Genomic DNA, 25,268 nt, shown 5'->3' with positions numbered 1-25,268 from the left:
ATCCTCTATTTTAAATATACCAAACAAGAGAAACTAAAAATCCATCCACCCAAATCCATCTATATTAATCCATCCTCCCTAAAATCCACTCTACCAAACAAGCCCTTAAAGATCGGTACTACTAATGAACGAAAGAAGAATGGGACCAATTTGCCCAAATCCATTAAATTTAAGGACCGCAAGTGTAATTAAATCTCGAAGGTAGTATTAACTGAAAAAAGCAAAGGAAATAAAAAAATTAATTATGTCATATATATAAGATTTCTCCAGATCTATTCAAGGACATCGAATTTATATCTGATATCTCAATGGGAACACATAATCATTACTCTATAATTGTTTGCTGACCAAATGGTAGTCAGTGTCACTCATACATTAGCACATTAATTAATGATTTATTCATATGCTATGATATAATAAGCTGTTATACTTGTATATTTAGAGAAAAAAAAGTACGTCGCAATTTTAATTGGTAAACTAATTAGTACATAAAGCACACAAATTCAACATAAATTCACACAAAACACTGTCAAAATTTACATAATTAACCAGGATTCTACCCAAAAAAAAAAAAAACATTATTGATATTTGATCACGATCAATTCGCTTAACATTGGAACAAAAACCTTGGAAGTACTTATACAACCATTGAGTTTCCATATTCGTCTGATCGAGCAGGGCTACACGTCAGAGAGCAAACATATATGGTAAGATAGTAAGCATATACATCTTCAAGAAGAGCACTATGTATTGTGGGAACATGAAGATATGTTTTAGATGGTGCTTTTTTCAGGGTTGGTCGGTTTTAGTAACAGCAACGATGACTTTAGCTCCAATATCGGTTCTAGTGAGTGGTAACTTCTGTTCAGGTACACTCATCGGTGACGACAATGGCGATAGTGCTGACGTGGATGGTTCTTTGGAGTTTGAATATTCCTTGCTTTTGCCCCACACTACTGAGTATAGCCCAATTGCGATTATAATTGCTCCGATTATACTACAATATATATTCACAAGCTGACAAGGTTAATAGAGAGAGTTTGTACGTACTCTTGATACAAATACATATAAAAGGAAAGGCATGTAACATTTATTTGGCTCACCTATATTATATGTAGAAAAGAGGACCGAATATTATATATCTAGTAGCTAGGGCATATATGAAACGTATACTATACATATAACAATAAGAAAAGTTTAATTGTTTGTTTGGACTTGGATTTATTGCGGCAGGTAGATTTTAGAACATTATATATTGTATCATGTAAAGTGATCATATTACGCCTAATTTTGTACAACTTGTTTGAGCATATTCTCTCTATTGGTTTTTGGAATATTTCAAGATATTTTGCACTGTTGAGTCCATTTTTTTGTTTCTCTGTTTTAGACACATAAAGGGCACTTTTATAATAATAAAAAAATTCCATACACTAGCTATCAGGGAATAGCTTTTTAATAAAAGAACAGTATTTCCACAAAGGCACTTTTGTTTCGAGCCAAAAAAAAAAAAGCACTTTTCTAGGGCATTGAGTGGATACTATGGTTTTACAAGATACAAAGTTTTTGTAAAAATCCTAGTATAGATAGATAGTTTGTAATTTTTTTTACTATAAGTAGTTTGTATATATAAACCTCAATAAGTAAACAACGAGATAATTACCCAACAGTGTGGTGAAATCCTCCAACTGGATGTGCAGTACATGGTTAAATCGTTGGCTCTTGTCATAAATTTGCGTAATAATTAATGAGAGACATCATATAACTAAACTAATTTAAGAAGTCGTAGACACTGGAACTGGGTTATCATTATCAAATAAAAAACATTACATTTATTTTTTTTAGGGAGGATAATTAAGTAAGAGTTATTATTCATGTTTTAAGTGTACCTTCCAAGGTAGATCTTCTCAGCAAGAATAATAGAAGCAAGGAAAGCAACGAGGACCATGCAGAGCGGGTTAAAGGCTGTCACGAATACTGGGCCCCTGGTTTTCAGCACCAGGCCTTGCACGTAATATGTAATTCCGGAACTAACTATTCCCTGACAAATTCATTTCAAACAAAAATTTAAAGGCTAAAATAGGTACAAAATAGTCTTTCAAAACTAATTGATTAACAAAATAGTCAAAGTTTCAAATTTTCAGCAAAATAGTTAAAATTACGTTATCAAATATTTTTTGACATCAAAATGAATACTTTTGACAATTATTATAAGCAATTTTTTGTTTTGAAACTTAATTTCTGTACATTTTAACTATTTTTCCAATCTTAAATAAATTTTGACTATTTTACAAATTCTCAACTCTTCGATTATTTAGCCAAACCATCCTTACATTGCCAAACAATTGACCCAAATTATGATGTCAGTTATTATAACAACTTTTTTGGCACCATCCATTTGCTTTTGTCCTCTATATCACATGGGCCCAAAAATATCCATGTACGTTTTGTACCCTCAATAATAGGAGCTCAATTAAACTTATGTTTCATATAATAGGCTTTTGAACAAAGGGGCAGTTGTGAAAATTATTGGGCAACATAGTAAATATAGATAAAGAAAGAATATACATACTAATTTTTTTTTCTTTTGATGTACCAAAAAGATTTTTTCATAACCTTATTCATATAATTTTTAATTATTGGTCTGAACTAATTTGCTTGATGGCAATATAAATTAGTTTGTTTCGAACCGTATAAACTGGAGCCAAGAGCCTTGAGTCCCAACCGACGGCCCATGCGTTAGGATGACGTTCCATGATAAGCGCTACGGCCGTGCTTTGTAGTGTACCCGCCAAGCATATCAACGACGATAGTGACAAGTCCGCCGGGTACTTCTTCACAGTTATGGACTGTTTCAAACACATACATGCACTTAGTTAAAAAAAGAAGAAGAATATATATATAAATTATATTAACAATATATGGCTCATAATTTAGTACATGTACATATTTAGATTTTCTTGTTGAAGTATATTGGTGAATTAAATCATGATGTCATTCCATTTTTAGGCGCCCCATATTTATACAAATTCGGGTTGAAAGTTCCATATTTAAGAGGTTAGAAAAGTATGAAAGTTTGTTTTTGATTTTTATTTATTTTATTTATTTTTTTTGTTGTAATATGCAAACAATTCTCGAAAAATGATAGGGTATTTCAGCCTATTGAAACTCATGATTTGCAAATACTTAAGTTTTGTCTAAAATAATTAAAAAATTTACAAAAACGAACAAGTATTGATGTCAATGGTAAATTACTTCCATATAAGGTCAATATTTTATGACGGTGTGAAGAAAAATTAGACAACATAATTTTAGTTACTTTTCTAAAAACTTACAGTTTTAACTATTTTACTAACTAATTAAGTTTAAATGAGTATAACGTCTTAAGATAATAAATGTTGTCAGCTTGACAATATATTTTTAAATTATTCGTACTAATGATTTCCAGTCATCTATCTATGATAATGGATGTCTAATCATTTATGAATCATGACGTCAAGTAGTACTAACCAAATTTAGTATAAGACAAAATCCACTTATAAAATTATCAAAATTAATGGTATTCAATCACTATATTTGAATAACACAAGTTGTTTCCATAAAAAGAAAAAAAAATAAAAAATGACACAGCAGTTGTTTTCTCAAATTATAGAATGCTAAGCACACAATTAAAAAATAATTCTGTATATATTTATAAAAAATAACACACCAACAATATAGTATACGTCTAAGTAATATGAACTTACTTGCAAGACATAGAAACAGGACCAGGAAACACAGGCGATGAAGATAAAAAATGTTCCGGCCAACCAGTGCTTGTTCGCAGAGTCAGCACCGGCGTTGGATGAGCTGTCAGATTTCTGGTGGGCCCAGATTAGGTCTATCACTGGGCCTTTATACATCGCCATTATCAAAGCCCCTCCTAATGTCACCATTGTTCCTATCACCTTCGCTTGGCTCCTTATCTCCTTCATCTTCACACGCTCTAGCCTGATCATATTTTATACATAATATATATGAGAAACACATTAATATATACGTATATATGTGATGCGGATATATATACTTGCCGGAAAATGAGAGCGATGACAAAAGTGACGGAAGGGACGGCGTTCATTATGGCAGATGTATATGAAGCTGACGTGTAATTCATTCCCAAGTAACCGAACCCTTGATCAAGAACTGGCCTGCCAATTTGCAACAAACTCAAACTTATTTATCATTTATTTTTGGGATCGGTATATAGCCATATTTATAGTTTCACATTGGTACATAACCAACGTTTCGTAAATCTTAGGTAAATAGTCACGTCCATGTATTTACACGTGTAAATTGACGTAAATACTCCACCTTTTTATTTTAATGAAAGAGCAAACTAGGAATGTCTTGTCAACTTTATGATTATTTACCTAAAATTTACGAAACGTTGGTTATATATCAATTTTAAATATTTTAGTTGGCTAATTACGTAATTTTTTTGTTTATTTTTTGCAGGTCTACAAGGGAAAACAAATACGTTATTTTTTTAGAATGAGCAATTTTATGCCCGTCTATTAGATAGATATGGCACTAGCTAGAAGCCTTAAGGCTCCGTTTGGAACCCAAAAAATAAGAGAGAAAGTGAAAATAATAGAGAAAATGAAAATGTAAGAGAAAATAATAGAAAAAGTCAAAATTCTAATTGTGTTTGAAAGTCATAAAAAAATATGAGAGAAAATTGACGGGAAAATAACGATGAAACTAGGGACGGAGCTAACTCAAGTCCAGGGTGGGCTCTAGCCCCCTCCCCTCAAATTTTTTTATTTACATTTTTTGCCCATTTTTAAAAAAATTTACATTTTTTACCCTAAAATATTTACACTTTTGACCCATTTGTTAAAAAAATTTCATTTTTACCATGCATTTTATTTAATTATAGCCCCCTAAATTTTTTTATTTACATTTTTTTCCCATTTTTAAAAAGTTTTACATTTTTACCCTAAAAAATTTACACTTTTGATCCATTTTTTTTAAAAATTTTATTTTTACCATGATTTTTTTTAATTAGCCCCCCTAAATTTTTTTATTTACATTTTTTTACCCATTTTTAAAAAAGTTTTACATTTTTACCCTAAAAAATTTACACTTTTGACCCATTTTAAAAAAAAATTTCATTTTTACCATGATTTTTTTTAATTAGCCCCCCCTAAATTTTTTTATTTACATTTTTTGGCCATTTTTAAAAAATTTTACATTTTTACCCTAGACAAATGTGATCCCCTTATAGACAAATGTGGAGAGATTCTCATTTTCTATTTGATTTTCGAAGGAAAATGAAATCCTCATTTTAGTTATACACTTTCCCTCGCATTTTCCATCATATTTTTTTTCTACCATATTTTCCTCAATCCAAACTCTATTTTTCTTTCCCTCCTATTTTCCAGGTTCCAAACGGAGCCTAAAGACTTTGATGATTGGTTAGTCAACCCATTTTGCATGGCTATACTTTACGTACTGAAACATACATATATGTATATTTATATAAGGAAATTCAAGGTAAAGAGCGAAAAGTAAAACGGAAAATATTTACTCTAGAAATCCGAGGGCCATTATTTGCATGAAGACAGATAGAGTCATCTTTGGTCTTATTTTCCTGTATCAAATGAACAGAACGCAAAAAAAAAAAAAAAAAAGAATCATTTTGATAATTGAATATATCAATAGTAGATATGTAAATTAAATCCAGGTATAGTGTATGTACGTACGCACCTCTCGAAAATTAAAGCGAAAGGAGCGAGAACAAGGGCGGCTATGGCGTTGCGATAGACGATGAGAACGTATCGGCTCATGCCACGTGTGAGGGTTGCCATGCTGATTATGTACATCCCAGCTGCCCCAATCTGAAGACCCACCATAAGCACATACGGTTTTAGCTTTTTAAACCTAAACTCAGATTTTCTATTGTTAACGACAACTTCGTCATCGTAGTTATCGCGCTTATTGTCTCCATTAATATCCATGGTATATCTCTCTTCTCTTTACTCTTTATTTCTTTCCGATATTTGGTTGGTCACTACACACTCTGACCGTGAATGCAAAAGATGAGTAATGTTGTTGGGACTGTTGAAATGACGTGAAGAAGTGCTTCTTTATATATAGAGATAAAGAAGACGAAGAAGAAGGAGAAAACAAAAAACAATATTAAAGAAATTATCATTATAGGAAGATAAAATTAAATCAGTCACTTCAAGAAAAAAGAAAGGCTTTATCGAAAAATAAATCTTTATTGACGAACTGTCTATATAACGTACAGAATACAAATGCTTGCTTATAAGGTCATGACTGGCCATGAATTAACCATATTCGCTTAATTATTTTGTTATTTAATTTCAAAAAGACATATATGCTCTTTTTTTTTTCTTTTTTTTTTAAATGCCAAATGGGGCACGTAAGTGTATATATTTTGTTCCGGCCGCTGGTTTAGTAGTTGATTAAAGTATGTATGTTGTGAAATATCGTTAAAAAAATTAATGTAGTGAGAGTTGGTATATTTGTTTGTAATGGATAAACTATAATGTATATAAAGTAGGAAAACGTTTGTCATTTCAAAACAATAAGTTTTAGTTATGTCTATTTAACTAATACTGATATTTATGATTTTTTTTTTTTTTTTTTAATGAAAGATGGTGGTTGATTATATTATAATACGTACTGCGACTAAATAACAATTAATAAAAGATAACTACACTATTAGAAAAGCAGATAATAATAGACACTAAATATTCAATAATCATCCTCATGATTGTACCGAATTGTAGGAAACTATCAATATCTGTTAGGATCTAATCATGTACTCATTACGATTTCTGATTTGCCAAGTCCTCTTATTGATCTTAGACTCACCTTTTGTGTCAAATGGAAAACAGGATCGATATACCAGCTGCCAAATAATTGCTTTTCTTCCAAAAACAACCTGGTCGTCATGTTTTCAAGTAATAAACCAAATGCTAACATCTATGTATATCTGCTCATTTATGAAAAGAGTTGCCTTAAAGAAGGTAGTAATATATAGTACAGAAAATTAAGAAAATAACTAATTTAAACGTTTGACATAATTAAATAGTTAACGTTTGATAAATTTTAAGTAAATAACCACTTTCAGATGTAAGTATTAGATAAATAGCCAACATTTCATATATGAAAAAGATTATTTACCTAAAATTTATGTCTATAAGTGACTATTTATCTAAGATTTACCTAATGTTGAATATTTACCAATGTCATATATGAAAGTGGTTATTTTCCTAATGGACCTTAAATAATAACGGAGACATAATTTGAGTTTGGGGGAGTATTTAATAAAAATATGAATTTTAAAAGGTGTAATAATTTTTTTTTTCAAGGGAGTAAATATGAAAAAAATCACAAAATAAAATTTTGGAGTAAAAATACAATTTTTAAAAACTCAGAGGGACATATGCCCTCCCTAGTCTCCACCTCTTGTAGTATATATCTTTGTCTATTTAGCCAAAGTTCTCTGAGCTCAACTCTCCGTCATGGTTTGAAATATTGCACAAGATAGAGATATTCCGCTTTCTTTAATGTTGTGGAACGGTTTGGTATTCTCTTGCAAATTGGGTCCAATCCCACCATAATTTCGCAAATACCGCAAAATACTGCAAACGCTAATTTTAAACTCATGATTTTTTCGAATGGCTAAATATTGCACATTTACGAAGAAGACCGTAATTTTTTTTTAGAATAATATATATATATATATATATATATATATATATATATATATATATATATAAATTCCCCGATACACCTGAGTAAAATTAAGACGCATTAAAGTTGGGGTAATCGGTATTCCAATTATTGTTCCTAGTCACATGCAACAAACTTTTTTAATTTCGCGTTTTTCTATTTTTTTTCGTCATTTTTATTTTTAAGGTAAAAAAAAAAGCCTTTTAAGGTTGACTCCGACATATCCCTTCATTTGGAAGTGAAGATTCTTACCAGCTACTACACCAATAGCTATTTTTTTTTTGAGGAAACGTGGTCGGAGCCACGGAATATCATAAAAGCCCTCACGTATGGCGGAGGAAAACCGTGGTTACAAAGATAGGAAATAAACAGAAACCAACGGAAAAGAAAACAGATAAAAACTCAAACAAACAGGGCCCTAGGAGGCCATGCGGGACCTCAACTCGCGATCATCGACCCTAATGGCCTCTTCCGAGCAAGGCGGGACTAAACCCAGCCAGGTCGAGGACGAGTGATGGTTAACCGCGTAGCGCGCTAGATTATGCGCTGCAACATTACAAAGACGAGAAATATGCATAATGCGAAAAACCTCAAGCTCCCTCACCTCTCTGAAGATGCGGTGCAAGATCGTCCCAAGCTCTGTCACAGGCGTCACGCCCTCATCAATCATCCTCACCACCCCCAAGCAGTCAGACTGGATCTCCGCTCTCCTGCTACCGACGCTGCGAACTAGCTCTATGCCCTGGAGGACAGCATACGCTTCCGCAAGCTGGGGGGAGAACCCCATAGCCAGGAAAAGCGTCTGCGAGGCGATCACCTCTCCGGTGTGGTCTCGAACTATACAACCGACACCGAAGCCTCCACGGTCGCGAGCGAGTGCCGCGTCGACGTTAATCGAGAGGGTCCCGTCCCTAGGGGGGGCCCATATGGGGGTCGTAGTCACCCTCATGCTCGTCGGAGTGTCCCCAACCGTAGCCGCTCTGTACTCCTCGAGGAAGCTCACCGTCCACTGGACTAGCTGAGGCTGGCTCCAAGCTGATCTCCCGGCCAAGACATTGTTCCTGTGGTTCCAAAGTTTCCAAATAATGGTAATGAAAAGCTCATGGAAACGAACCTCAAGGGTCTCCGTCGCTCTGAGGATAGCGTCGAAGACATCGCCGTCTCTGAAAGACGGAAGAATGTGGCCGAAGCCCACCTCTTTCCATACTCTCCTGCTCCACCTGCAACCCCAAAAAGTGTGGAAAACAGTCTCTCTCGCCTCCTGACAGACAGGGCAGCTGTCATCAGAGGTGATCCTCTTCTTGGCTAAGACTGCTCTGGCCGGGATCTGGCCTAAACAGACTCGCCAACAGAAGAGTTTCACCTTAGGAGGAACTCTCAGCTGCCAGAACTTCGTCCACCACTTCTCCATCACCGTCGGGTCTGAAGAGCTGGCGACCGGAGTATTGGCTCTCTCCATCGCGACACGGAAGCCACTCTTGATGGAGTACTCTTCGTTCTCAGTGAAATGCCAGCGTCGCACGTCAGGAGTGCCCTCACCCCCACACGGAATGCTCAGGATCGCCGCAACATCCTCCTCACCGAACATCGCTGTGATAAGATCAACGTCCCAGCTACCGTCGGGTCTCATAAGCTCAGCTACCCGCATATCGGAGGGAATCCAAGGGGGGTCAATCCAGGTGGCCGGTCTGTCCCTCGGAACCCAACTGTCGCCCATGACCAACACAGACTCCCCGTCCCCGATCTGCCATATGGAAGAGCTACACGAGCCAGGGAGAGCCGTCATAATATCACCGTCGGGGAAGTAGCTCTGTCTATAGACTCGTCCTACCAGACTATCCGGTCTCCTGAGAAGCCTCCAGACACTCTTAGCCAAAAGGGCCTGGTTGGACTTCTCCAGATCTCTGAAGCCCATCCCGCCCTCTGACTTGTGTCGCGTGAGGTCCTCCCACTTGCACCAGTGGATCTTCTTCGTCGCTGTTCCACCCCCCCACCAGAATCTGGCGATCGTCGAGTGGATGTCTCTAATCAAACGTAGCGGGATCTTGTGGCACGAGGCCACGTAACTGGGGATCGACTGAAGGACGGATTTAATGAGGACCTCTCTGCCAGCCTGCGAGAGGGAGAGGCCATTCCAATTCTTAATCTTAGCCCAAACACGGTCTCTCACAAATCCAAAAAGCTCCGCCTTCCTCCGACCAGTGAACGCGGGAAGACCCAGGTATCACTTATGGCAGTCCGTCTTCCTAACACCTAGGATCTGAGCCAGAACCTCCCCCTCCTCATCGCTAACCTCCGTACCGAAACATACATCGGACTTTTGAAAGTTCACCATCTGGCCCGAGGCCTCAGAATAAGTCCGTAAAATGTCAGTAACCCTCTCACACTCGTCAGGTGTCGTTCGGCAAAAAACCAAGCTATCATCCGCAAAGAGAAGGTGTGACACATGAAGATCCCGGAACCGGACTCCTGAAATCGCTCCAGATTCCTCACTCGCTCGAAAGAGGCTCGAGAGACCCTCAGAGCAGAAGAGGAAAAGGAAAGGAGAGAGAGGGTCCCCCTGGCGGAGGCCTCTGAAAGGAGTCACATTGCCACTGATTGAGCCGTTGATGTTGAAAGCAAAACTGACTGAGGTAACACATCTCATGATAAGGTGCACCCATCGCGTGCTGTATCCCAGTCTCAGCATCATCGACTGCAGGTAGGCCCACTCAACCCTATCGAAAGCCTTCGCCATGTCAAGCTTGAGAGACGCACACTTTCCATTACCGAAGCGTTTCCGCTTCATCGTGTGGAGAGCCTCGAAACCAACCATGACATTATCGAAGATCAGTCTACCACCAACGAAAGCGCTCTGGGACTCAGAAATAGCGTCGTGCATAGTAGTCTTAAGACGGTTGACCAAGCACTTGGCCACTATCTTATAGATCACATTGCACAAGCTAATCGGTCTGAAATCGCTGACCCGTCTCGGGTCCTCGACTTTGGGGATAAGGGTGACCACAGTATCATTAATGGTGGCCACCTCATCCCCGTCGTTAAGGATCCCAAGGCAGGTCTTCAAGACCGATTCGCCTACTACGTCCCAATATCTCTGGTAAAAAATCGCGGGAAAGCCGTCACTTCCCGGGGCCTTGATCGCATCCATCGAGAAAAGCGCCTTTTTCACCTCCCCTGGCTCAAAAGGGCGCTCCAACTCGGCGTTCAAAGCCTTTGAGATCCTAGGTTGTACGCCCGCAGAAACTAACTCGATTCTCTGCGAAGAAGGCCTCGCTGAAGAGAAAATGTCACCAAAGTAACCAGACTACACCAATAGCTATTAATGTCGATAAAAAAAATGATGTTATTGATTTATATTTAATAATATATTTTTTTAGCGGCGAAGATAAATGTCGCTTTTGAAAATAAATAAAAAAAAAGCATGTGCCACGCCAGATTAGGCTTTATCTTAAAACTTTATTTTTGAGTTTCATCTCTTGGAACTTTTTTGGCCCGCTTAATACGTACACATTTATTCATATCTTCAACGAAAAGTAACATTTTTTTTTTTAAAACGCGACGTATATGTAATACGTACATATAAACAATACCACTATTAACTTTACCAACGATTATATTACAAATGAATAGAGAAGTAAAAGACAACAAAAAAAAAACTAATTTGTATTTTTAATAGTATATATTCTGTGAATTAATTGGTGACTTTCTAAAATAAAAGCAAGAACTAGTCTTAAACTATTTAGAAGTTCAAACGACCACTAATTAAAGAAGAGTTGAAGCAAAATAATATCCTACATAACTTTGAGTTGCATACATTAAGCTATATAAACAATCACTAATAGCTTAGTTAGCGCTGCATAAATTAACTCGTGATTTTGGCTATTATTAACGGTTATAAATGATGAAAAAAAAATCGAATGAAATGATGGTTCATCATTTAATTGGATGAGAATAGAAAAGAATGTAATGGAAATACAGCACTTCTTTTTAGATAATCGTCCAACTACTTTGAAGCCTCCCATTCGTTTCTATTTGAGATAATTGACGAGATGCTTCTAATTCAAATCTTAAAAGACTATGTATGACGTCTCTCTCTATTCAGAATAAGAAAAAAAAATCGCTCAAAAAAGAAAGAAAAAGGCATACACACACGCCACAGATTTCGTTTTCTACTCCATAATTTAAGTTTTATACATGCTAACTCAAGTTTGATATATCACATTCAATAACCAATTGTGGGCTAATACGTGAAGTTTCATAACGTCTCACTGAGTAAAAAATCACAAGTAAATTTGTTATATCATATCATTTATATATTTTATCACCTATTTTTGAAAGGATTTGTACTATCAAATTAAGAATCTAAATCTTTTCTTTCATTTTTTCTTTGTCAATGCGATCATATATAGTCGTCGTCGTGTGGTGGATGGATGCAGACTTGCAACTGCAAAAAACAAAAAAAGTTTTAATTTGCGTTAAAAATACAGATAACTTTCAGTTTCTACAATAGGGAGGTCAAAATTAATTTGGAGATGTTTTTGCACGTAATTTTATCAAATTTCTCTTTCATTTTAACCAAGAGGAAAACGACAATTTTTCTCTCTCCCTACAATAACTATGTATTAGTGGAACTATTGTTTAGGCTAAAATATAGTAATCATGCAATATTGCAAAATAATTAGTGGCTTTGGTTAGGCTAAAGTGTTGCCAGCGTTTATTTCGGATAAGAAAGAACTTGCACCCAATATATCAGGAACGTGTCACATCTTTTAGTTGTGGTTTACACAAATGCAGTTCTTCATTAAGTGTGCTTCTTTTATTTCTTTTAATATATAAAAAAAATCTCCTTCTTAAAAGCGCTCGAAATTTCTCACACCTTTTTTTTTCGTAATTAAAATCTCTGAACGTAGTTGCTTCCACTTCAGCTAGCACTAGAGTATATAATGATACATGCATATGGATATTAGATAGTAGATCAATTTACATCTTATATGTAGACTTTAATACAAACATATCTATACGATGGACACGCGATTCGTTGTGGAAGCAATATATTTAGAAGCATTAGTGTCAAGTCGTTGATTTGCATCATCATCAACCATTAGGCACATAGCGAGAGCTTAAACTTTGTTTCAAAATTTTGATATCAATATTATGTCTTCCTTTTTCGCATATGAACATATTGAAGTCTGCCAGGAAAATTATTATAATTTTTTTTTTCTTCTTATTTTATGGATAAGCTAGAGTTAGTGCTAATAATGTTTTTCTATAAGCTAGTTATAAGTTAGAACATATCTGTTGTAAAGAAAAAAAATAAAATAAAAATAAACATTGAAAATAATGAAATGTTAATTGACATCTATAAATACCAATATTTTCACATAATCCCGGATTAAAATATCAGTAACAAAAAATGTAGAGGACCTGGTTTTTTTTAGATATCATTACGAACAAGGATGGAGCTAGTTCAAGTTTTGAGGTGGCTTAAACCCCCTTTCAAAAAATATTCTTACCAGTTTTTTTTTTCTTTTTTTTTTTTTTTACCCTAAATACTTACACATTAACCCTACTGAACTTTTTTTGTTGCATATTAACCCCTCCTAATTTAGGTTTCTAGCTCCATCTCTGATTACACGCGTATATTTTAAAATAGTTTAAGTATCATTATATATTCATATACGGATTAGAAATCGGCAAGTATTTCCAGTCACTGACGAATATTTTACAAGATGATATGTCAACTTTTTTTCATTCAAATATTCATAAAGATAATACTAAAACATCTAAAACAATGCTATAAAGGCATTGATTGTTTGGTAACAAAGTAGATTGACATATAACTTTAATTATTCTAATTTCCAACACTAAGAAAATCAATTACATACAAGGTAACAAAACAGCAGGCGGACGTAGCTATATTAATAAGGGGAGGCCTTGAAACCCCCTAACTCTTAATTATTTTATTTTATTTTATTTACATTTGAGACCTTTTAATTTTTAGATTAAAATAATACTTAGCCTATTCTTTTATTTATTTATCCATTCAAATTAGGAAATTGATCCTTCTACATATTTAATAATTAAGAAACACGCAAAAAATTATATAAAAATGCTTTTAACATATTTAAAGTTCACTTTTTTGTCTCCCCTAATTCTTATATTTGATTTTTATGTATAAATAAATTATTTTTGAACCTTGGCCACCCTTCTATTCAGTTTGTTAATTTAGAGTTGAATATTTCAACAATATACTACATAGATATATAAGGAATATACAAGGGATATATAGCGCATATATATATAAACCTTTTGTGTGCTTTATCACTCAGTTTCTTTCTATCCAATATTCAGCTATATATTGCATTATAATTGATTTGATTATCCTTTAAAAAAAAAATTATATATTAGATTCCTTCTTTAAATATTAATTTTTTATTTTTTTATCAAGAACAGAAACCTCCATCACCACCAGTTCGACGTCAGTAATGCTTTTCATTTTTCCTATCTAATCTCTCTTTAATAATTAATTGGATATAATCCCATGCTCAAACTTTTCTCCTTCTTTCTATTTCGGATTGCTGCGTCGTGAATACCGCTCCGTGTGGGGATCTTTGTTTCGGAATAAAACAATTAGAATTAACCGATGGACTAGGATGTGTATTTTCCAAGCTCGCTAAGTTCATTTAACAGGAGATCTCATATTCTCAATGTCCAAGAGATTTCATCTCTAACTTAGTTTAATCTTCTTAAGTCTCTTTACGTGTTCCATATATGATCTTCGTCTACTTCTCTTTCATTAGCTGTTATAAGTTGAATTTTGAATTGAGCTCGTTTAAACATGTTAGAACCAATGATATTAGTCCACGTTGAGTACGAAGCATGAATTAATTTCATATGGTCCAGCTTGTGTATGAGGAATCGTGTATGTGTATATATATATGTCTCACGTCACTTTGACTTTGACTTAAGAGATGGACGTGAATCACCATACAAGGCGAATGCAAGAACTCGATTGTATCATGGTGATCAGCTTAGTATATCTTTATTAATTTTGCAGTGTTATGCTATATTTGATTTATCAGTAATATGGCACGTCGCGTTAAGATTTATTATTGTAACCCATATTGTTTTAATGTCAGATTCTATAATAAGTTAATTTTATCACGGTAAATTAGGCGCCGTATCATTTAGATATAATTTTAAGCTGTCTAACTACAACATATGTTATATAACAAATAATATCTTAATCACGTTATATATATACAATACACACGCACCAAAAGCAGAACAAACGTACCTTTTCCACGTACATTTCTTCTCATACATATCCGGGTCTTGTATGAGTCTATATATAAAATTTCAAAAATATGTGTAACGCTCACGCACTTGTGCATGTAAGTGTGGTATAGATTGTGCTTCAATCATCACTCCTCTTTATTATTAAATTATGCAACATATTTCGGATGAGCATAGAATTATTTGTATGTGTATCATGTAGAGTGTGAGATACATAATTACATTACTAATATGTTGACATAAAGTGGAGAGATAAAATAATGAGAATTCTTTTAGCGAGTCTTTATAAAAGGAGAAAATGAATCCTATTCAAAGTGGAATGTACACTTTGATACTGTATGTTTTGAATTATTTTTATCGTTTGTGAATGATTGGAAGCCTGAGATCACTTGTAGGGCTCGGAATTCAGTAAACAACTGGCTAGAATTGCTTTCCACGAATGCAATTCAGTAAGGCAATTATTAAGATCTTATTATCGTGACAACGTCATGAACAAAAGAAATGGATCTTTATATGGAAGAAAATAGACCTATACGAAACAAAATTTGAGAGTTTTTTTTTCTTTGGAAAGTATACAAATAATTTTTAAAATGAATTGATTAGCGAATAGTCAAAATTTTGAATATTTAATAAAACAATTAAAATTAGTTTGTCAAAATACTATATTAACACCGTTATAAAAACGTTCGACGTTATACCACTTTTAAATTTTTTTGTTACAGTAAAAAAATAATTGATATCAAATATTTGCATATTTTTATAAATTTTAACTATATTTTAGACAAATCTGAATTATTTTACTAATCTATTAATATCATTTGGCTATTTAACTTTAAGAGAAATTGCCTAATTTGTCACCAATTTCATAATATTTTCCCATTTTCCACCAAAATGCTAATTTTTCCCAAAATGCCACCATCCATGTCAACAATGTTGACATCTATGTTTGCCCTTCACTATAAGATGTCAACATTGTTGACATAGAGGTGACATTTTGAAAAAAATTAGTCTTTTGGTGGAAAGTGGGAAAATGTTATGAAATTGGTGGCAAATTAAACAATTTCTCTAACTTTAAAGCTTTTTTAACTTTTGAAAAATTAAGTGGCTAGTTATAGAATATCCGGTCAATAAAGCTACAAAGACCTAAAAACATATAATCCTAAAAAAAAAGCAAGAATCTTGACAAAGAATTTTATTTGTTCACAAAGTAATGTTCATGTAAAGATATGAGAAAATGGACGTAACATGGCACAAAATATGTGGCGAAGAAAGTGCCGAAAAAAATGGGAAAGAACATTGATCTTTGGATCTCTTGATCAGATTAAACCAACTTATACCTACATTTTGGTTTATGAAAAAAATTATGTTATTTGAAAATCTGATTAGACACAAAGATAAGATGTCGCACACAATATATTGATAATGTGTTCGACAACTTGTTTAAACATAGAAAATGGATAAACAATCAACGGTGCAATAAAGGAAAGACACACAATATAGTTACCCAGTTCGGTGCAACATCACATACGTCTGGGGGCACTCTGTCAGTGGAAAGGATTTCACTATACAGTAGTCAATAGTACAAAAAAGGTCTTATATGATTACAACACAAAATCAAAGCCCTAGTAACTATTACCATAAGTGGATACCTAGATCAGGGACTTCCCTTGAATTTGAGATCCTTCTCAATTCAACTCTTCGAGTAGACGCTTATGCTCGGTCGTCTTCAGTCTTCAATCGCACGTGAGTCTTCAATCACGTAAGCACAGAACCCAAATCGCTCAAACACTCCATCTTCTCGAATAGTATTTGATGAATAACACCGCTCTTATCAATACGCAAAGTCTCCCAGTCCGCCGGTCTTGCAAGTCTAGGAGTCTTAAGTATTTTGATAAAGCGTCAAGGCTGCTAAGGGGGTAGCACAAGACTTTTATAGCAGTCATACAAACCTGAAAAGTGTATCTCGGGTTTCCTTACCCATACTTTCAAGAATATTGCATAATAAAGTCACCAGCAAGGCAATTTGGCAAAACCGGAAACTTGCAAGAATTACAGACTGCGCACAAGAGGAAGAATGTCTCAACAGAAGTTGGAGCATGAAGACCGACATCTTTCCTTACATCTTGCACTAAAAAAATAAAGCCAACATATAATGTAACAACAATCTCTCCATTTGGCTATTTTTTAGGCAAGCTAATCCAGAGCAGTTCTCAACCAAGCGTCATGTCCAGAAAACAATGTCAAAATAAATGACCCTCATGACGCCTCTCCCCCTGATTGCCTAAAAAAATACCAAAGGCAAGGTTCAACCAAGACAGAGGGAAGAGACAGCAAACAGACAGATCATATATAAGAGAACTGAAGCAAACAACCGATATAACAACAAACAATAAGGTCTGAACTTAGTCTTGAACAAACATACTAGAGAAGTAGCAGATGTTGAACACAAATAGTAGTAGGGTTGTTTCAACCGGAACACACAACATCAACAAACAATAAAACACAATAGTTCGAAAGTTACAGACCATAGAGAAAGAAGATTAGTGGGCGGCAGTTTGGGATGAGTCATCATCACTCTCATTATCAAAGCCATCTGAGCCATTGTTGCATGAATCTTCACTATCTTCATCATTAACAGTACCTTCAAATAGCTTAATGTGCTGCCAGAGGCGACAAATGTCGCGACAGATGGTCTGACAAGATCACAAACATGTTTCCCTTCAAAGAGCTTGTGACTAAAAGAAAGGGCACTAGGCTTTTTCCCTGCAACATCAGTATTGCGCAGAATGTTCTTGTTTTGCTTAAGCAGTATGCCAGTGATGATGGAAGGGAATCCAATGAGAGGCTTCACGAAATAAGATTTGGCATGTTTTACCAAATGATCAAATACAAATTCTCCAAAATCAAAAGAAGAGCGTGTACCTATCTGGTATATTAGGCTAGCCAGCTCAGCCTTGATGCTAGACCCATGAGAAGAGGGAGCCCCGTTAGCAATGCCGATGCGATAGAGAACTGGGTATTTTGCAGTGAGATCAGAAGAAGGTAATGTGCCCTTGGACGGCCAAACTTTGGTCTCATCACCAATGATTTCTTTAGCAATGACGTCCAGGGAAGGAACCCGATCAGCGATAATGATTTTTCCACGACCAAGGAAGTCATTGATAACTTCAGGGGAAATCTCAAAGCAATGTCCTCGGACAAACACTTTCCTGAATTCAGCATCATCAGAGACATCAAAAGATGAGGAGAGGTTGACTATGAATTCCTTCACCAAAGTGGGGTAGTAGACTCCAATGTTGGTGACCGTCTTGATCATCTCAGCATCATGCCGGAGTTCCATAACAACTCCGATCTTTAGAGCTTCGCTAGACAGCTCTTTCTCGAGAAAGATAGTACGATGATACACAAACCTCCACTTAAGAACACCATCTTCCTTGTGAACGGAAACATTGTCCATGGGAGCATCTGAGATATTCTTGGGAAGCTTTTGTCCTCCTACAGATCTCTTATTCCCAATACCGAGAGACGACACTGGAACCTCTTCTTCAGCATCAACGGGCTCGTCCGCAGCTGGTTCCACAACATACTTTTTGCCTTTCTTCATGTTAAGCCAAACTTTGACCTTCTTCTTCTTCTTCTTGTCCTTAACAGGAACAACTGGTACACTCGCCTCAGAAATCTTTCTCTTCCTCTTCCTTTTCTCAGAAAGAAGAGTGATGATACACACGTCATCATCATGCACTACTTTTTCTTTCAAAGAGGCAAGAACCCCTTCAACAACATCCTATCTCTTTTCAGTCCATTCCTCATGAACCGAAGCAGAGAATGTAGGAACATCTTTCACAACATCTTGACCTAATCCCAGAATTCCCCCAATCACATCATCATGTGGGGTTCTTGTTCATCGAGGAGAAACTCCAAAATGTCATTGTCCCTAGGGTTTTCTTCAATGTGCTCAGGAAGGACAGTAGAATCAGGGTTACCTTGAACCATTTGTGTGGGCTATCGAGGGAGAGACGCTGATGTGAGCTTCTTCCATGATAGTGACATTAGCTTCGCCTTTCTCTCCAGAAGAGCTACTGGAACTGACCTCCCATGTGATGTCAGTGATGGAGAGATCGGCTTTCTTGAGCATGGCCTTGCTTGTGGCGGCAAGCGAAGGTTTTTCAGGAAGAACTAACGACCCAGCAATAATACATCCGGCCTTACCATTGGCGCGATTACTAGGTCGCATTCCACGAATCCAGACCCCATGCTTGTTGCTCTCCGGCACATGCCCAACCTCTTTCTTCACGGCATTCATCTTTGACTTTTCTTTCTTTCAGACCCTGTAGTGTTAAGAATGAGAAGAGAGTTGCTGTTGATCGAAGTCTGTGATGAAAATTCCAAGATACTACCACACAAATAACCGTCAAGAAGGGTGGTTACACAATTCAAAGAAATTTTGTGAGTTAAGGGCGAGAAATCAAGAAATATAGCTTCAGCGAAATTTGAAACAGAGGTAATTCCCAAGCTTTCTCAAGAGACAAACCGTCATTTGCATGTTTGACGAGCTGAAGAAGATTAAAACGACACCGAATAATTAAATGGGCATTGGTCCAGCTCCGGCCCAAACTTGAGTTAGATGGCATTTTAGCCCGACAAATATGTCGAATGGGCCAACCAGACAAATGAGCCCATGAACACATACTTATGTAGAACAAAGTAGCATAAAACAGAGACAAATTATCAAAGAGGAGAGAAAAATCACAAACAAACAGCTCTCCACATCTCAGTAATTGCTATTGTTCGATCATACATAATCCTAGAGAGGATCAGAGACTTTCAAATCTGCTTGCATCCAAAGCCTTTGTAAAGATGTCTGAAAGTTGTTTCTCAGTGTGGATATATTCAAGTTTGATATTCTTATCTTCCACTAGATCCAGAATGAAATGGTGCCTGATTTCAATGTGCTTTGTCTTACTATGTTGGACCGGATTTTTTGAAATATTGATGGCACTCATGTTGTCGCAGAACAATGTCATGTCATCTTGTCCGACACCGTACTCAGCAAGCAACTGTTTCATCTAAAGTAACTGAGTGCAAATACTTCCAGCAGCAATGTATTCAGACTCAGCTATGGGCAATTTTGCTTCTCGCTGAACTAGGAAATAAGGTTATTTCCCAGATAGAAACATCCACAAGATTTGCTTCTTCTATCAATAGTGCTACCTGCCCAGTCAGCATCACAATATCTCACAAGAGTAGAAGATGTATCAAAAGTGTATAAAGGACCAAAATCAGGAGTTCCTGAAATATACCTCACAATATGCTTGGCTTGAGACAAATGACTAGCTTTGGGGTTAGCCTGGTAGCGAGCACAAACTCATGCAGAGTAGGCAACGCCAGGACGACTGGTAGTGAGGTAGAGAAGATTACCAATGATGCTTCTATAAAGACTTTGATCAACAAATTCACCAAGCTCATCCTTAGTGAGTTTAACATGAGTAGCGGCGGGGGTTCTCTTGTGAGATGACTTTTCCAAAACAAACTTCTTCACAATATTTTTAGCATATCTACTTTGAGAGATAAAAAATACTGTCATCCAATTGTCTGATCTGGAAACCCTAAGCTCACCAACCATGCTCATTTCGAATTCAGATTGCATTTGTTGCACAAAAAGATCCACCATCTTGTTCGACATTCCTCCAAAAACAATGTTGTCAACATAAATTTAAGCAATCATGAGGTTGCCATATTCCTTCTTTATAAACAGGGTTTTATCGACTCCACCTCTAATATATCCATTATGCACAAGAAACTGAGTTAGTCTTTCATACCAGGCCCGAGGTACCTGCTTGAGATCATAGAGAGCCTTTCTAAGCTTGTAGACATGTTGGGGCGAGCTGGAATCTACAAAACATGTAGGCTGGGCCACATAGACTTCCTCATTCAAGTACCCATTGAGAAACGTAATTTTAACATCCATCTGAAATAGTTTGAAGTTGAGATGACAAGAGATGCCAAGAAAGAGTCTGATGGCTTCAAACCGAGCAACAGGGGCAAAAGTTTCGTCGAAATCCACACCTTCCATCTGCGTATAACCCTGTGCCACAAGTCTGATAGCTTTGTTCCGAGTTATATTACCATGCTCATCATATTTATTTTTAAAAATACACTTAGTTCCAATAACATTAACGTTATCAGGTTTAGGAGCTAATTCTCATACTTCATTTCTTTCAAACTGAACAAGTTCATCTTGCATAGCACTAATCCAGTATTCATCATCAATTGTCTCATTGACATTTTTAGGTTCAATTTTAGAGACAAAGCAGAGATTACCAATCATTTCTCGATAGTTTACTGGAGCTTTTGGGCGAGTATGCATACCATCCTCAATGTCACCAATCACCTCCTCAGCAGGATGATTTTTCTGAAATCTCCTATAGGGTACTCTTCTTTCTGGTGGAGATTCAGTTTCCTCAGGAGAAGACTCTTCATCAGGCACAATGTCATCCACCTTGTCACCAACATCAGTCCTGACATCTTCATCACTTTTGGGATCAAGCTTACGACGAGGATCCCAATCAGCAAGGATGTAGCACACTGAGCCAAAGACATGTAAATACTTGACGTTTGGCTTTCTCCCCTTCCATATCTCATAATGAGTGACAGTAGTACCCGAACGAATGGTAAAACTCTGTTATGAATATGGCAGGTTGTGTTGAGAGCTTCAGCCTAGAAGTGAAGAGAAATGTCTTTGTTAAGCATCATCACACGAGCCATTACCTGGAGAGTGTGATTTTTCCTCTCAAAAATCCCATTTTGCTGTGGGGTGATTGGGGCAGAAAATTCATGAGATATTCCTTCTGCAATACAAAAGTTAGTAAAACTCATGTTCTCAAATTCCCTCCCATGGTCACTCTGGATTCTGATCACTTTGCCAATGGTTTCTCCTTTTTCTCTTTGTACTTGCTTGCATAAGGCTTCAAAAACAGCATAAGTGTCAGACTTCTCACGAATAAAATCAACCCAAGTATACCTGGAGAAGTCGTCGACATACACAAACACATATCTCTTTCCACCAAGGCTTTCGACCTGCATTGGCCCCATCAGATCCATGTAAAGGAGTTCTACAACCCGCGAGGTGGTAAGATGTTGCACCATCTTGTGAGACTTCTTGACCTGTTCTCCAATCTGACAATCACCACAGATTTTTCCTTCAACAATCTTTAGCTCAGGGACACCGAAAATGGCCTTCTCGGATACAATTTTGTGCATGATTCTGAGGTTCAAATGACCAAGCTTTTGATGCCATAACTTAGCTTCATCTGCCTTGGACAGGAGGCACTTGGTGACCTGAGAGTTTTGATAGGAGACCACATGTAAATGGGCTAGCAAGGAGTTAGATTTTGGGTTTTGTTCTTTTGGGCAAGCTCCACCCCTTGTGCGGAAGGCTATTGAAATAGATTGTGTTGAACGAAATTCTTCTTGGCCGTCTTCCCTCTACTGTACTTCTCCTAAATGTATGGATTGGGTTAGGATGCTAATTCTTTTAACAAAAAAAATGAAATGCTACAATCAAATTTTTTTTCCTCATTTAATGAAATGCTATGGTCAAATTTTTTTGTTTAACATCATTATAAGAGTCTCTTATTGAAAATGAATAAGAATTAATGTTACATCGTAAATAAATTTTGAGATAGAACTCCATGTTACTTTCACACATTACAATTAGCACTGACCCTACAACACACTAGCAACTATTAGGTTGGTATCTAGGTATTTAGTGAGAATTAAACTCGATCTTTTGAGAATATATCAAGGGCCTAAACGCTAGACCTAGGTAAAAATAGAGCACAATTAGTTGTTTGTAATTTTATTTAACATTGTTTAATTATTTTTATTGGTACGGTAATACAGTCGTTTATTATATGAAACCTAATAAGTCAACATAAGCCAAAGGAAATTTTAGATTTATTGGAAATTTATGTGATGTTTGTGATCGGCTTGAAAATAGAAATAATAAATTTGGCACGGGTAGAGACGGCAAATGATGTTTATGACATTTTCCTAATTGAAAATGGTTGGTGTAGCTGATAAACATTTTTTTTTTTTGAAGTAGTAGCTGATAACCATTTTAGTTTTTGAGATATATGTAGATTTGCCCCATTTTTGGAATGATAAGCATTTTATACCTTATTCTAAGTTTGTTTTAAAATTAGTGTCTCTTTTAGTGTAAGTTTATGTAAATGTAAGACATAAAGGAAAAAGATATAAAATGCACATGAGCCATCATTTTAACTTATTAATTTTTTTGTGATCCTTTAAAGTTGGGTGTATTTTAGAGCCATCACTCACTAAATAATAATAATAATAAATAAATATCTCAAGAGTGATTCCACATATTCTTAGAGCATCTCCAAATTTGGTGTAACAATGTTCATTTGGTGTTAAGATTACACCAAATGTTTAAACATTATTATAATCTAATTAATTCATAATCTTTAATTAAAAGTACGTATTTTAAGTAATCCAAGTTTAATCAATATATTTTTAACGGTATGAAATTTTATTTATAATTCTAATTAATTTCTCCAATACCACTTAAATTAGGCTAATAATAGAAATTAATTCAATTAGTAATATATAATTTTCACATTTATGGTTTTTTTTTAATGGTGTATTATTAATTTCCTAAAACATGTTAACTAATCTATATAATGAAATTTATTAATTTTCACTTTTAATAATTACATATTTTATTTTTAAATAATTTGTTATTGATTTATACTGTATGTGACACATAATTGATAAATAAAATACAACAACATTTCTTTTATATCTAATTAGACATTAAAAATAATTAATAAAATTAAGACACTTAATCTAAAAGCATTTAAGTTAAGAAACCTAATAAAAAAGTATATTTTTTGAATATTTATTTAGTGTAAAATATAATATAATACATTAAAGCGCAACAGTGTGAAAATTACACAAAATTTAGTATATCTAATACACATAATTGATCAATAAAATACAATTACATTTCTTTTATATCTAATTAGACATTACAAATAATTAATAAAATTAAGACATTTAATCTAAAAGCATTTAAGTTAATAAGCCTAATAAAAAGGTATATTTTTAGAATATTTATTTAGTGTAAAATATAATATAATACATTAAAGCTCAACATATTTGGTGTGAAAATTACATAAAATGTAGTATCTCCACTGGAGATGCTCTTAATGCTTCAATAATGCAACTACAAACGAGGTTAGAGTGCCAAATTGGACACCATCGACCAATGTGCTGACATGGCGATCTCTATGCCTATTCTTTGAATCATCGATTTCCTCTTCTTTTTTTTTTCTTTTTTCTTTTTTCTTTTCTGATTCAGAATAGGCCAACATGCTATGTAAAATAAGAATCATTGGAGTATACTGTGTATAGATTATAGGGAAAATAAAACATATATACCCTGTGTTTTATTGAAATGTCAAGTTTAACCTTTAGTTTTCAAAAATGTCGAGTTCATACATTCTGTTTAACTAAAATGACGAAATTATACTTTCTGTTTAACTAAAATTACGCAATTATACCCTGAAATGGATAACAGTATCACAAATCTCATTTTCATTGATATGAACTCTTATATAAGAAAAATCGAATCAAATTGAAACCAGTACCCTAATTTTCAAATTCTCAGTTTTGAAATAAAATTAGCCTTAAATTGAAATTAAATAATAAAATTCATATATCCCAATAGATTATTTCATTCTGTGTTCGAATTGCAACTCTAAATCCTTGATTATATGTTCGAATTTGTGATTTTGATGACTACCAACTGTCGATTTTCACCCTTTTACATCTTTTTGTGTTTTTCACGACTAAGAGACTGTTGTTTATTTTTTAGTTTTCAAATAAATTACATATATGATGTGAATAAATAAAGATAATTGGTGTTTATATATAAATATTATAATCAACGTCAATGAAAATTCAATAAAAAGAAGATTCGTGGTGCTGTTGTCTATTTCAGGGTATAATTACGTCATTTTAGTTAAACAGCGGGTATAATTTCATCATTTTAGTTAAACAGAGGGTATGAACTCGACATTTTTGAAAACCAAAGGTTAAACTCGACATTTTACTAAAACACACATTCGTGTCATTTTCCCTAGATTTATAACTAAGAAAAGAATCGATCATTGTGAATCTAAAAGGAACTTTTTCTAGTCTTCCCA

The 25,268-nt window shown here is 35.1% G+C and overlaps 1 protein-coding gene across 1 annotated transcript; it reads right to left on the bottom strand.

Moving 5' to 3' along the window:
• Nucleotides 1-569: 569 nt before the first annotated feature.
• UMAMIT20 (nodulin MtN21 /EamA-like transporter family protein) lies at nucleotides 570-6,092 on the bottom strand. Its single transcript, XM_089620314.1, has 7 exons — nucleotides 5,746-6,092; nucleotides 5,567-5,629; nucleotides 4,068-4,184; nucleotides 3,744-3,987; nucleotides 2,688-2,846; nucleotides 1,887-2,038; nucleotides 570-997 (listed from the first exon to the last, which is right to left on the bottom strand). Exons 1-7 carry the CDS (start codon nucleotides 5,994-5,996, stop codon nucleotides 790-792), a joined length of 1,194 nt encoding a protein of 397 aa, XP_089476440.1. The 5' UTR covers nucleotides 5,997-6,092; the 3' UTR covers nucleotides 570-789.
• Between the last annotated feature and the right edge of the window lie 19,176 nt (nucleotides 6,093-25,268).

This window comes from Urtica dioica, chromosome 7 (assembly GCF_054948205.1).
Source record: "Urtica dioica subsp. dioica isolate 48M chromosome 7, U.dioica_male_clone48M_v1_H2, whole genome shotgun sequence".
Taxonomy (NCBI): Eukaryota; Viridiplantae; Streptophyta; class Magnoliopsida; order Rosales; family Urticaceae; genus Urtica; species Urtica dioica.
The sequence above is the reverse complement of the archived record's forward strand: the minus strand, read 5'-3'. Positions and strand labels throughout refer to the sequence as shown.